Source organism: Pseudophryne corroboree, chromosome 2 (assembly GCF_028390025.1).
Source record: "Pseudophryne corroboree isolate aPseCor3 chromosome 2, aPseCor3.hap2, whole genome shotgun sequence".
Taxonomy (NCBI): domain Eukaryota; kingdom Metazoa; phylum Chordata; class Amphibia; order Anura; family Myobatrachidae; genus Pseudophryne; species Pseudophryne corroboree.
The window spans coordinates 958,995,857-959,012,072 of record NC_086445.1 but is presented as its reverse complement, the minus strand read 5'-3'; the positions used below and the strand labels follow the sequence as shown (position 1 = coordinate 959,012,072).

Genomic DNA, 16,216 nt, shown 5'->3' with positions numbered 1-16,216 from the left:
ATCACTGACCATACAAGCTTATCATTATACTAGTATCCTGTGACATCACTGACCATACAAGCTTATCAGTTTACTAGTATCCTGTGACATCACTGACCATGTAAGCTTATCATTTTATTAGTATCCTGTGACATCACTGACCATACAAGCTTATCATTTTACTAGTATCCCATGACATCACTGACCATATAAGCTTATCTTTTTATTTGTATCCCGTGACATCACTGTCCATGCAAGCTTATAATTTTACTAGTATCCTGTGACATGACTGACCATGCAAGCTTATCATTTTACTAGTATCCCATGACATCACTGACTATACAAGCTTATCAGTTTACTAGTATCCTGTGACATCACTGACCATGTAAGCTTATCATTTTATTAGTATCATGTGACATCACTGACCATACAAGCTTATCATTTTACTAGTATTCTGTGACATCACTGACCATACAAGCTTATCATTTTACTAGTCTCCTGTGACATCACTGACCATACAAGCTTATCAGTTTACTAGTATTCTGTGACATCACTGTCCATGCAAGCTTATCATTTTACTAGTATCCTGTGACATCACTGACCATACAAGCTTATCATTTTACTAGTATCCCATGACATCACTGACCATATAAGCTTATCTTTTTATTTGTATCCCGTGACATCACTGTCCATGCAAGCTTATAATTTTACTAGTATCCTGTGACATGACTGACCATACAAGCTTATCATTATACTAGTATCCCATGACATCACTGACCATATAAGCTTATCTTTTTATTTGTATCCTGTGACATCACTGTCCATGCAAGCTTATCATTTTACTAGAATCCTGTGACATCATTGACCATACAAGCTTATCATTTTACTAGTATCCTGTGACATCACTAACCATGCAAGCTTATCATTTTACTAGTATCCTGTGACATCACTGACCATACAAGCTTATCATTTTACTAGTATCCGGTGACATGACTGACCATATAAGCTTATATTTTTATTAGTATCCCATGACATCACTGTCCATGCAAGCTTATCTTTTAATTAGTATCCTGTGACATCACTGACCATATAAGTTTATCATTTTATTAGTATCCCGTGACATCACTGTCCATGCAAGCTTATCATTTTACTAGTATCTTGTGACATCACTGACTATGCAAGCTTATCATTTTACTAGTATCCTGTGACATCACTAACCATACAAGCTTATTATTTTACTAGTATCCTGTGACATCACTGACCATACAAGCTTGTCATTTTACTAGTATCCTTTGACATCACTGACCATACAAGCTTATCATTATACTAGTATCCTGTGACATCACTGTCCATGCAAGCTTATCATTTTACTAGTATCCTGTGACATCACTGACCATACAAGCTTATCATTTTACTAGTATCCCATGACATCACTGACCATATAAGCTTATCTTTTTATTTGTATCCCGTGACATCACTGTCCATGCAAGCTTATAATTTTACTAGTATCCTGTGACATGACTGACCATACAAGCTTATCATTATACTAGTATCCCATGACATCACTGACCATATAAGCTTATCTTTTTATTTGTATCCTGTGACATCACTGTCCATGCAAGCTTATCATTTTACTAGAATCCTGTGACATCATTGACCATACAAGCTTATCATTTTACTAGTATCCTGTGACATCACTAACCATGCAAGCTTATCATTTTACTAGTATCCTGTGACATCACTGACCATACAAGCTTATCATTTTACTAGTATCCGGTGACATGACTGACCATATAAGCTTATATTTTTATTAGTATCCCATGACATCACTGTCCATGCAAGCTTATCTTTTAATTAGTATCCTGTGACATCACTGACCATATAAGTTTATCATTTTATTAGTATCCCGTGACATCACTGTCCATGCAAGCTTATCATTTTACTAGTATCTTGTGACATCACTGACTATGCAAGCTTATCATTTTACTAGTATCCTGTGACATCACTAACCATACAAGCTTATTATTTTACTAGTATCCTGTGACATCACTGACCATACAAGCTTGTCATTTTACTAGTATCCTTTGACATCACTGACCATACAAGCTTATCATTATACTAGTATCCTGTGACATCACTGACCATACAAGCTTATCATTTTACTAGTATCCTGTGACATCACTGACCATACAAGCATCATTTTACTAGTATCCTGTGACATCACTGACCATACAAGCTTATTATTTTTTCTAGTATCCCATGACATCACTGACCATACAAGCTTATCATTTTACTAGTATCCTCTGACATCACTGACCATACAAGCTTATCATTATACTAGTATCCTGTGACATCACTGACCATACAAGCTTATCAGTTTACTAGTACCCTGTGACATCACTGACCATGTAAGCTTATCATTTTATTAGTATCATGTGACATCACTGACCATACAAGCTTATCATTTTACTAGTATCCTGTGACATCACTGACCATACAAGCTTATCAGTTTACTAGTATCCTGTGACATCACTGACCATACAAGCTTATCATTTTACTAGTATCCTGTGACATCACTGACCATACAAGCTTATCATTTTACTAGTATCCTGTGACATCACTGACCATGTAAGCCTATCTTTTTATTTGTATCCCGTGACATCACTGTCCATGGAAGCTTATCATTTTATTAGTATCCTGTGACATCACTGACCATACAAGCTTATCATTTTACTAGTATCCCATGACATCACTGACCATATAAGCTTATCTTTTTATTTGTATCCCGTGACATCACTGTCCATGCAAGCTTATAATTTTACTAGTATCCTGTGACATCACTGACCATACAAGCTTATCATTTTACTAGTATCCCATGACATCACTGACCATATAAGCTTATCTTTTTATTTGTATCCTGTGACATCACTGTCCATGCAAGCTTATCATTTTACTAGTATCCTGTGACATCACTGACCATACAAGCTTATCATTTTACTAGTATCCTGTGACATTACTAACCATGCAAGCTTATCATTTTACTAGTATCCTGTGACATCACTGACCATACAAGCTTATCATTTTATTAGTATCCCGTGACATCACTGTCCATGCAAGCTTATCGTTTTAATAGTATCCTGTGACATCACTGACCATACAAGCTTATCATTTTACTAGTATCCTGTGACATCACTGACCACACAAACTTATAATTTTACTAGTATCCCATGACATCACTGACCATACAAGCTTATCATTTTACTAGTATCCTCTGACACCACTGACCATACAAGCTTATCATTATACTAGTATGCTGTGACATCACTGACCATATAAGCTTAGCATTTTACTAGTATCCCATGACATTACTTACCATACAAGATTATAATTTTACTAGCATTATGTGACATCACTAACCATACAAGCTTATTAGTTTACTAGTATCCCATGATGTTACTGACCATACAAGATTATCATTTTACTAGTATCCTCTGACATCACTGACCATACAAGCTTATCATTTTACTAGTATCCGGTGACATGACTGACCATGTAAGCTTATATTTTTATTAGTATCCCATGACATCACTGTCCATGCAAGCTTATCTTTTAATTAGTATCCTGTGACATCACTGACCATATAAGTTTATCATTTTATTAGTATCCCGTGACATCACTGTCCATGCAAGCTTATCATTTTACTAGTATCCTGTGACATCACTGACCATACAAGCTTATCATTTTATTAGTATCCCGTGACATCACTGTCCATGCAAGCTTATCATTTTACTAGTATCCTGTGACATCACTGACCATACAAGCTTATCATTTTACTAGTATCCTGTGACATCACTGACTACACAAACTTATAATTTTACTAGTATCCCATGACATCACTGACCATACAAGCTTATCATTTTACTAGTATCCTCTGACATCACTGACCATACAAGCTTATCATTATACTAGTATCCTGTGACATCACTGACCATACAAGCTTATCATTTTATTGGTATCCCGTGACATCACTGTCCATACAAGCTTATCAGTTTACTAGTATCCTGTGACATCACTGACCATACAAGCTTATCATTTTACTAGTATCCTGTGACATCACTGACCATACAAGTATCCTGTGACATCACTGACCATATTAGCTTATCTTTTTATTAGTATCCCGTGACATCACTGTCCATGCAAGGTTATCATTTTACTAGTATCCTGTGACATCACTGACCATGTAAGCCTTTCATTTTACTAGTATCCTCTGACATCACTGACCATACAAGCTTATTAGTTTACTAGTATCCCATAATGTCACTGACCATACAAGGTTATCATTTTACTATTATCCCATGACATCACTGACCATACAAGCTTATAATTTTACTAGTAACCTGTGACTACACCGATAATGCAAGTAAATTATTTTACTAGTGAACAATGATATAACTAAGAATGCAAGTTTATAATTCTAATCGGATCCAATGACATCACTGAGAATACAGCTTAGAAGTTTACTAATAACTCAATGAGAATGTTTTATAGAGTTTTACTTGGACCTAGTGACATAACTGAGAGTGCTGCCTTTAAGTCCACTAGAAACCACGGACATCTCTGAGAATGTAGCCATTCGATTCACCAAGATTAAGTGACATGACTGAGAATGAAAAAAAGTTAATTAGAAAACAAGTGACATCACAGAAAATGTAGCCTATCATTTCAATAGCAGTCAGTGACATCAATGAGAATGCAATCTACCTACTCGCAAGGAACAAGTGACATCACTGTCACTATAGACTATCACTTCACTAGGAACCACAGACATGACTAAGCATGCAGCCTATACATTTACTAAGAACCAGTGACATCACTGATAATGCAGCATATCAATTCACTAGGAACCAGTGACATCACTAATATTGCAGAGTATCAACTTACTAGGATCCCGTGACTTCACAGAAAGGGCGATCTCACTGGGGATGTACTAAGCAGTGAAAAGAGTGGAGAAGTGACCAGTGGAGAAGTTGCCCATGGCAACCAATAAGTATTGAAGTACCTTTTATGATTTGCATGCTATAAAATTATAAGGAGCAGCTGATTGGTTGCCATGGGCAACTTCTCCACTGGCTCACTTCTCCACTCTTTTTTCAATGCTTAGTACAGCTTCCCCTAGATTACTAACTCTCTGGTTCCTAGAGAATTAATAGGCAGAATTTCCTTGAATATTTTCATGAATATTGATTCAGATCACAAAATGGAATAAAACAATGGAATAAAACAGAATGATATCTAATATAGTATAATAAATAGGCAAACATTGACTTTTATAGAACATTTCATAATTCATACTCTTGGTGGTTATTGCAATGTAATGGCAGAGCTTTGTACGTGTTGCATTAGATCTGGAGCTGCACATTGCATTCTTGTTTTAACACACCACTGATTTACAGTAAATGGCATTTATCAGAGACAGTGAGCACTAATGCGATACTCAGTGCATTGTGTTATACCTTAGATGAAGAAAATAGATTTTAAGTCAGTAGTACATTTTGGGTGTCAGTGCAGCAAAACAATTGAATGTTGTTGAAATGAGGACTGACTGGTCCCAGGTTTAATAGCAGCGGGGAGGTTCACACCTCACTGCAACCTCTAAGTGTTCATTTAACCTTTGGCATCAATGTCACGGAGACCTATAACCACCTCACGCACCCAGCAACTCTCAAGCCAACAATTCGTTCTGGTAAAAAGAGACTTTTAATCTCTTATTGATCCATCACATTTAATGTATTATGGAATAGCCATTTAGGCAGTTAAAATAAATTACACGTGGTACCCAGAAATATGTAAATGTGCCGTTTTACCATAAACCTAATGGAGTGCTTCGGTTTTATAATTTATGGTTTCATTAAGCTTACAAAGAGGGCATTATATTAAAAAAAACAATCCTAACCCATATAAGATCAATTTTTCTTATTAAACCAATCTTGTTGAATATGGCGAGAAAGGGCGTGCCGTATTTATTGTGCCGTAATGCACCATCGGCACCAAATTGTCATTAGTTTTCAGTGAACTGTCCCCAAAACGGTATGCGGTTAGCATACCGATCGTCGGGATCCACGCGGTCACATTGCAGACAACGGGATCCTGACGGGGGCACCATACCGCCGCCGATATGTCCACAACTCCCATAGAGGGAGAATAGAACCTGTGGTGAGTGACTTTCTTAACAACAACACCAAATGTATATGATTTGGGGTAGTTTTACTAAGGAGCGGATCGTCAAAGCCGCCAGTCATCATCATTTATTTGTAGTGGCATGTTAAAGCGATCGATCGCAGCCACCGATGATCCTTAGATTTGAAAAACCGCGCCTTAGTAAATCTATCCCCTGCTTATCCACACATTATACCAATCATTGGTACATCACAATCGATATTTTATTGTGTCAATTATTTTTGATGGTCGCCCCGTTCTCATTTTTAGTGTTAACAGACAGACCACCGCCGATAATTCTGCAAGGACCTGCCAACCAGACTCTGGCGGTGGATGGCACTGCGCTGCTGAAATGTAAGGCCACGGGTGACCCCATGCCTGTCATCAGCTGGTTAAAAGAAGGATTTAATTTCATGGGAAGAGATACAAGATTGTCCATTCTGGATAAAGGGTCGTTACAGATCAAATCTCTAAAGGTAAGCAATAAACGCAGTTGTGTTTAATTATAATATAGGGGGTCATTCCGAGTTGATCATAGCTGTGCTAAATTTAGCACTGCTACGATCATCTTCCCTGACATGCGGGGGGACGCCCAGCACAGGGCTATCCCGCCCCGCATGTCATTCCGTCCCCCCCTTGCAGAAGTGCAAAGTCATTGCACAGCGGCGATGCCTTTGCCCTTCAAGAGTAACTCCCGGCCAGCGCAGCTTTAGCGTGCTGGCCAGGAGCTACTCATCGCTCCCTGACCCGCAGCGGCTGCGTTTGACGTCACGCAGCCGCTGCGGCCCGCCCCCCCATTCGGGCTGGCCACACCTGCGTTGGCTGGACCAAACCCTCGAAACGGCGGCCAAACGCCACCATTCCGCCCCCTCCCGCCAAGCGATCGCCTCTGCCTGTCAATCAGGCAGAGGCGATCGCATCCCTGCTACAGCCTTCGGCCATCTGGCATGCGCCGGTGCACTACGGCGCCAGCGCATGCGCAGCAGGGACCCGTTTGCTCTGCTGCATTAAAACGCAGCGAGCGAACGGCTCAGAATGACCCCCATAGTATTGTACAAGCCAAGCTTTTAGGGGTTAAGAATAATACCTGTTTTATTTTACTGGGGAATATTAATGTGTGTGTTTGTGTGTGTGTGTGTGTGTGTGTGTGTGTGTGTGTGCGCGTGCGCGCAGTGTTCATTCATTTATTCAAACAGTAATACACTTTACAAAATACCTTACAAGTGTCTCTGTCGCTGTCTGTGACCATAAGTTAATTATTAACTTCCTCTGCACAAAATGGAATTTATTAGAAAAATGAATGTCAGCACTCCTTGAGTAAACAATTTAGCCTCCCACTCGCCGCTGATAGCAGGCACCGACCACTAAGGTTAATGCATTTTTATTGTACTGCTGGATTAAATTGTGCGCTTGAATAGGCAAGATCCCGAACAGTCTGGGGAGAAGCCGCCATTCAAGCTGGGAACTCAGTGATCCACAGCCATCTCTGGGAACATACATGGCTTCTGTCCTGATTATGCTCCTGCGTTGGCTGAAGTGATGAACAAGATCGCTGTGATATTTAGTCATTTATAAGGGTTGTGCGGTGCCATCGTCGCTATCATCTACATTTGGCTGTAAATGGAGATGCACCACCTGCCCTTGTCGCAGCGACACCGGTGATGTACATACATTGTTTGAAAGATCAAATATGGTTAATGGAAAGAAAGTGTTCATATTCATTATAACCTGAGACCACTCTAAAGCTGGGCTGGTGTGTTTACAGCAAGGTTTGCAATGGACTGGCTGCTAAAAAGCTAAATGTTTTTATTTTCTACCGTTGACTAGTAATGAGCCAGCAGGTGTTCTCTGTCTATTGTACCTGTACATACAAAGGTACCAGGGGGGTAGTGAGGGTGGCTCCGGTGGAGCACAAACTCAAGGCCACGGGAAAGTTAGAGGGCGCCCCGGCTGCTGCAGTACCTCTCTCTGCCCCAGCTGCTGCTGTAGCACCTCACTCTGCCTCTCAGGCAGCTGCAGCACCTCTCTCTCTGCCCCTTAAGCTGCTGGGGGATTACCAGGTCAGTGGGAGGTTACATTTGGGGCATTATTTTCATTAAGGGATTGTGGGGTTCTGAGGTCAAGTCATTTGGGGCATATATACTGTTTTTAATTAAGCACCTTTTTAATTAAGCGCCATTTATAGAATGCTCTTGGAGAAAGAGCATTCTATAAATAAAATCATTATTATTATTATTATTATTAATAATTTATTTGAATTAAACAAGTAAATAGTTAAATACAGCTACTTTCATAGCGGCTCTACTGTGGTGTAATGTTTATAAGGGGCTCTACCATAGCATAACATGTATAAGGTGCTCTACCATGGTGTAACGTGTATAAGGGGCTCTACTGTGTGGCATTATGTGTATAAGTGGCTCTACTGTGGCGTAACGTGTATAAGCGGCTCTACTGTGGCACAACATGTATAAGCAGCTCTACTCTGGCGTAACGTGTATAAGTGACTCTACTTTGGCATAACATGTATAAGCAGCTCTACTGTGGTATAATGTGTATAAGTGACTCTACTGTGGCATAACATGTATAAACAGCTCTACTGTGGTATAACGTGTATGAGCAACTCTACTGTGTGGCGTAATCCTGTATAAAGGGTACTACTGTGTAGTGGAACCACATGCCACCACATGTTGGCTTGGCCCCCAATTCAGTACAGGGGAGGGGGGGCGCCAAAACATACCCTTGATCCAGGCACCATGGCACCTAGCTAGACCTCTGAGAGGTACCTAATATCCGTTCAGGACTAAAGTAGATCTTTGTCCACTATAATACTTGCTAAGCGTTCATAGACTTATAGCACTTTCAGACAGAAGGCTGTGGGTTGGATCCTGTTTTTTTCTGGGTTTTTGAACACGAGTTGGACCCGGGTCACAACTCCGACCCCCATTCACACTGCAGCTACCCGGGTCAGGTGGCTGGCCAGGAGGATGCACAGTCTGCGTCCTAGGACTAGGTTTAGGACATTCTCTCCCAGCACCAACAGCAGCATCGCCCCACACACCACCCGCATGCCAGTACCGAAAGCAGCATCGCCCCACACACCACCCGCATGCCAGCACCGACAGCGCATCGCCCCACACACCACCCGCATGCCAGCACTGACAGCAGCATTGCCTCACCTGCTAGCACTGACAGCAGCATCACTCCACACATCACCCGCATGCCTGCGCCAACAGCAGCATCACCCCACACACCACCCGCATGCCTGCGCCAACAGCAGCATCACCCCACACACCACCCGCATGCCTGCGCCAACAGCAGCATCACCCCACACACCACCTGCATGCCTGCGCCAACAGCAGCATCGCCCCACACACCACCCACCTACCAGCACAGACAGCAGCATCGCCCCACACACCACCCACATGCCAGCACTGACAGCAGCATCGCCTCACCTGCCAGCACTGATAGCAGCATCACTCCACACACTACCCGCATGCCAATGCCAACAGCAGCATCGCCCCACACACCACACACCTGCCAGTACTGACAGCAGCATCGCCCCACACATCACCTACCTGACAGCAGCATCGCCCCACACACCACCTACCTGACAGCAGCATCGCCCCACACACCACCTACCTGACAGCAGCATCGCCCCACACACCACCTACCTGACAGCAGCATCACCTCACACACCACCTACCTGACAGCAGCATCACCCCACACATCACCTACCTGACAGCAGCATCGCCCCACACATCACCTACCTGACAGCAGCATCGCCCCACACATCACCTACCTGACAGCAGCATCGCCCCAGACACCACCTACCTGACAGCAGCATCGCCCCACACATCACCTACCTGACAGCAGCATCGCCCCACACACCACCTTCCTGACAGCAGCATCACCTCACACACCACCTACCTGACAGCAGCATCACCTCACACACCACCTACCTGACAGCAGCATCGCCCCACACACCACCTACCTGACAGCAGCATCGCCCCACACACCACCTACCTGACAGCAGCATCGCCCCAGACACCACCTGCCTGACCGTAGCATCGCCCCACACACCACCTTCCTGACAGCAGCATCACCTCACACACCACCTACCTGACAGCAGCATCACCTCACACACCACCTACCTGACAGCAGCATCACCTCACACACCACCTACCTGACAGCAGCATCACCTCACACATCACCTACCTGACAGCAGCATCGGCCCACACACCACCTACCTGACAGCAGCATCGCCCCACACACCACCTACCTGACAGCAGCATCGCCCCACACACCACCTACCTGACAGCAGCATCGCCCCAGACACCACCTGCCTGACAGCAGCATAGCCCCACACACCACCTACCTGACAGCAGCATCGCCCCAGACACCACCTGCCTGACCGTAGCATCGCCCCACACACCACCTTCCTGACAGCAGCATCACCTCACACACCACCTACCTGACAGCAGCATCACCTCACACACCACCTACCTGACAGCAGCATCGCCCACACACCACCTACCTGACAGCAGCATCGCCCCACACACCACCTACCTGACAGCAGCATCGCCCCACACACCACCTACCTGACAGCAGCATCACCTCACACACCACCTACCTGACAGCAGCATCACCCCACACATCACCTACCTGACAGCAGCATCGCCCCACACACCACCTACCTGACAGCAGCATCGCCCCACACACCACCTACCTGACAGCAGCATCGCCCCACACATCACCTATCTGACAGCAGCATCGCCCCACACACCACCTACCTGACAGCAGCATCGCCCCACACACCACCTACCTGACAGCAGCATCGCCCCAGACACCACCTACCTGACAGCAGCATCGCCCCACACACCACCTACCTGACAGCAGCATCGCCCCACACACCACCTACCTGACAGCAGCATCGCCCCACACACCACCTACCTGACAGCAGCATCGCCCCACACACCACCTACCTGACAGCAGCATCGCCCCACACATCACCTACCTGACAGCAGCATCACCCCACACACCACCTACCTGACAGCAGCATCACCTCACACACCACCTACCTGACAGCAGCATCACCCCACACACCACCTACCTGACAGCAGCATCACCTCACACACCACCTACCTGACAGCAGCATCACCTCACACACCACCTACCTCACCCCACACACCACCTACCTGACAGCAGCATCACCCCACACACCACCTACCTGACAGCAGCATCACCTCACACACCACCTACCTGACAGCAGCATCACCCCACACACCACCTACCTGACAGCAACATCACCTCACACACCACCTACCTGACAGCAGCATCACCTCACACACCACCTACCTGACAGCAGCATCACCCCACACACCACCTACCTGACAGCAGCATCACCTCACACACCACCTACCTGACAGCAGCATCGCCCCAGACACCACCTGCCTGACCGTAGCATCGCCCCACACACCACCTTCCTGACAGCAGCATCACCTCACACACCACCTACCTGACAGCAGCATCACCTCACACACCACCTACCTGACAGCAGCATCACCTCACACACCACCTACCTGACAGCAGCATCACCTCACACATCACCTACCTGACAGCAGCATCGCCCCACACACCACCTACCTGACAGCAGCATCGCCCCACACACCACCTACCTGACAGCAGCATCGCCCCACACACCACCTACCTGACAGCAGCATCGCCCCAGACACCACCTGCCTGACAGCAGCATAGCCCCACACACCACCTACCTGACAGCAGCATCGCCCCAGACACCACCTGCCTGACCGTAGCATCGCCCCACACACCACCTTCCTGACAGCAGCATCACCTCACACACCACCTACCTGACAGCAGCATCACCTCACACACCACCTACCTGACAGCAGCATCGCCCACACACCACCTACCTGACAGCAGCATCGCCCCACACACCACCTACCTGACAGCAGCATCGCCCCACACACCACCTACCTGACAGCAGCATCACCTCACACACCACCTACCTGACAGCAGCATCACCCCACACATCACCTACCTGACAGCAGCATCGCCCCACACACCACCTACCTGACAGCAGCATCGCCCCACACACCACCTACCTGACAGCAGCATCGCCCCACACATCACCTATCTGACAGCAGCATCGCCCCACACACCACCTACCTGACAGCAGCATCGCCCCACACACCACCTACCTGACAGCAGCATCGCCCCACACACCACCTACCTGACAGCAGCATCACCCCACACACCACCTACCTGACAGCAGCATCACCTCACACACCACCTACCTGACAGCAGCATCACCCCACACACCACCTACCTGACAGCAGCATCACCTCACACACCACCTACCTGACAGCAGCATCACCCCACACACCACCTACCTGACAGCAGCATCACCTCACACACCACCTACCTGACAGCAGCATCACCCCACACACCACCTACCTGACAGCAGCATCACCTCACACACCACCTACCTGACAGCAGCATCACCCCACACACCACCTACCTGACAGCAGCATCACCCCACACACCACCTACCTGACAGCAGCATCACCTCACACACCACCTACCTGACAGCAGCATCGCCCCACACACCACCTACCTGACAGCAGCATCACCTCACACACCCCCTACCTGACAGCAGCATCGCCCCACACACCACCTACCTGACAGCAGCATCGGCCCACACACCACCTGCCTGACCGTAGCATCGCCCCCAGACACCACCTACCTGACAGCAGCATCACCTCACACACCACCTACCTGACAGCAGCATCGCCCCACACACCACCTGCCTGACCGTAGCATCGCCCCCAGACACCACCTACCTGACAGCAGCATCACCTCACACACCACCTACCTGACAGCAGCATCGCCCCACACATCACCTACCTGACAGCAGCATCGCCCACACACCACCTACCTGACAGCAGCATCGCCCCACACATCACCTACCTGACAGCAGCATCACCTCACACACCACCTACCTGACAGCAGCATCGCCCCACACATCACCTACCTGACAGCAGCATCGCCCACACACCACCTACCTGACAGCAGCATCGCCCCACACATCACCTACCTGACAGCAGCATCGCCCACACACCACCTACCTGACAGCAGCATCGCCCCACACATCACCTACCTGACAGCAGCATCACCTCACACACCACCTACCTGACAGCAGCATCACCTCACACACCACCTACCTGACAGCAGCATCACCTCACACATCACCTACCTGACAGCAGCATCGCCCACACACCACCTACCTGACAGCAGCATCGCCCCACACATCACCTACCTGACAGCAGCATCACCTCACACACCACCTACCTGACAGCAGCATCACCTCACACACCACCTACCTGACAGCAGCATCACCTCACACACCACCTACCTGACAGCAGCATCACCTCACACACCACCTACCTGACAGCAGCATCACCCCACACACCACCTACCTGACAGCAGCATCACCCCACACACCACCTACCTGACAGCAGCATCACCTCACACACCACCTACCTGACAGCAGCATCGCCCCACACACCACCTACCTGACAGCAGCATCGCCCCACACACCACCTGCCTGACCGTAGCATCGCCCCCAGACACCACCTACCTGACAGCAGCATCGCCCCACACACCACCTACCTGACAGCAGCATCGCCCCACACACTACCTGCCTGACCATAGCATCGCCCCCAGACACCACCTACCTGACAGCAGCATCGCCCCAGACACCACCTACCTGACAGCAGCATCACCTCACACACCACCTACCTGACAGCAGCATCACCTCACACACCACCTGCCTGACCGTAGCATCGCCCCCAGACACCACCTACCTGACAGCAGCATCACCTCACACACCACCTACCTGACAGCAGCATCGCCCCACACACCACCTACCTGACAGCAGCATCGCCCCACACACCACCTGCCTGACCGTAGCATCGCCCCCAGACACCACCTACCTGACAGCAGCATCGCCCCACACACCACCTACCTGACAGCAGCATCGCCCCACACACCACCTGCCTGACTGTAGCATCGCCCCCAGACACCACCTACCTGACAGCAGCATCGCCCCAGTCACCACCTACCTGACAGCAGCATCACCTCACACACCACCTACCTGACAGCAGCATCACCTCACACACCACCTGCCTGACCGTAGCATCGCCCCCAGACACCACCTACCTGACAGCAGCATCACCTCACACACCACCTACCTGACAGCAGCATCGCCCCACACACCACCTGCCTGACCGTAGCATCGCCCCCAGACACCACCTACCTGACAGCAGCATCGCCCCAGACACCACCTACCTGACAGCAGCATCGCCCCACACACCACCTACCTGACAGCAGCATCACCTCACACACCACCTACCTGACAGCAGCATCGCCCCACACACCACCTACCTGACAGCAGCATCGCCCCACACACCACCTGCCTGACAGCAGCATCGCCCCAGACACCACCTACCTGACAGCAGCATCGCCCCAGACACCACCTACCTGACAGCAGCATCGCCCCAGACACCACCTACCTGACAGCAGCATCGCCCCACACATCACCTACGTGACAGCAGCATCGCCCCACACATCACCTACCTGACAGCAGCATCGCCCCACACACCACCTGCCTGACCGCAGCATCGCCCCACACACCACCTTAGCCAGAACTGTCTTTCTGTGAAATAGGACATGTTTTTAGCAGGTGGTGATCACACGTCAGTACCCCGTCTGGTGGGAGTGCCATGGGTGTGTATGAAAAGCTCTGTGCCACTCACAGTTGTGCGTACGGGAGGGGACACCTTTATCTGACAGATCTCTTGCACCTACAGTAGCATGGAGCAGATGCAAGTGTAGGTACTAATGATAACTGTTGCAATGGTCGGTGTAAAATCAGTGGGCAGCACGGACCCCCGCATAAGCAGAAACTAGTAAATCAGGCTTATCCCAACTATAGACACTTTGGGGGCAATATAATAGGGTCCAAGTTTGCCAGAGTCCAGGGTTTCGGCCTGTTTTTTTAAACTGGCAATCATTTACAAGGTAAAACCAGGTTGTTTTTGCCTTGCAAATGATTGCCACTTTAAAAATACAGTCTCGGCAGTCTCAGACAAAATCCTGGACCTCTGGAAACTCAGACCCTATTACATTTCCCTCCTTGCGTGCTACTCATCCCTAAGGTGAGGAAACAATTTTACACTTTTATTATATGGTTCTAGGTATCTGTAAAATCTATGAATGCAATTCAATAAGACCAGCGCTGTATTAACTTCTGTCTTTTATGTAGACTACAGATTCTGGAACGTACAGCTGCGTGGCTACTAGTTCCAGCGGTGAGACAACGTGGAGCGCTGTACTGGAAGTAACAGGTGAGCATTACACTCACCTTAGCCCAGGTATCTGCTGTTACATAGTCATGTAATGAGTCACTGATCGTGATGTGCTTATCACCAGAATCCGGTGGAGCGCCTGTCAGTAAGAGCTATGATCAGAACGATTTGCCTGGGTCACCACTGAAACCTCAGGTTACGGATGTCAGTAAGAACAGCGTCACTTTGTCATGGCAGCCCGGCACGCCTGGAGGCCTACCTGTGACTTCCTATATCATTGAAGCCTTCAGGTAATTCCGATGACCCATGTGGATGTTTTTTTAATGATCTATAGAAAATAGGACTACAGATTCTGGTGTCTTGGCTGCCTGTAGGACATGACTGTAGCGAATGCACAGAGGTGGCTATAACAAAAGATACAGTATGTGAATGCACAATTTGGACAATGTTTCATGTTTGTGTGACTTAAGTTCAGAAAATCCACTGATCACTACTGCCTTTATTAAACGATTTGATAACGTCAGCTTTAGGGTCATGTTATTATCACATAGTATCCAGCCATTGGCAGCGAACTATACATAGTCCATGCAGAGCGAGAGGTTATATTAAGAAAAGTTTGATCATCAGCCTTTGGT

General features: G+C 47.5%; 1 protein-coding gene across 14 annotated transcripts in view; it reads left to right on the top strand.

Annotated features, from left to right (window-relative positions):
- ROBO2 (roundabout guidance receptor 2) overlaps window positions 1-16,216 on the top strand; it is a 1,589,073-nt gene that overhangs the window by 1,416,773 nt on the left and 156,084 nt on the right. For all 14 annotated transcript variants that reach the window (XM_063956330.1, XM_063956325.1, XM_063956332.1 and 11 more), the window contains 3 exons: window positions 6,466-6,671; window positions 15,539-15,620; window positions 15,706-15,871. In XM_063956330.1, the coding sequence (XP_063812400.1) occupies window positions 6,466-6,671; window positions 15,539-15,620; window positions 15,706-15,871 (454 nt within the window). The remainder of the gene's footprint in view (window positions 1-6,465; window positions 6,672-15,538; window positions 15,621-15,705; window positions 15,872-16,216) is intronic.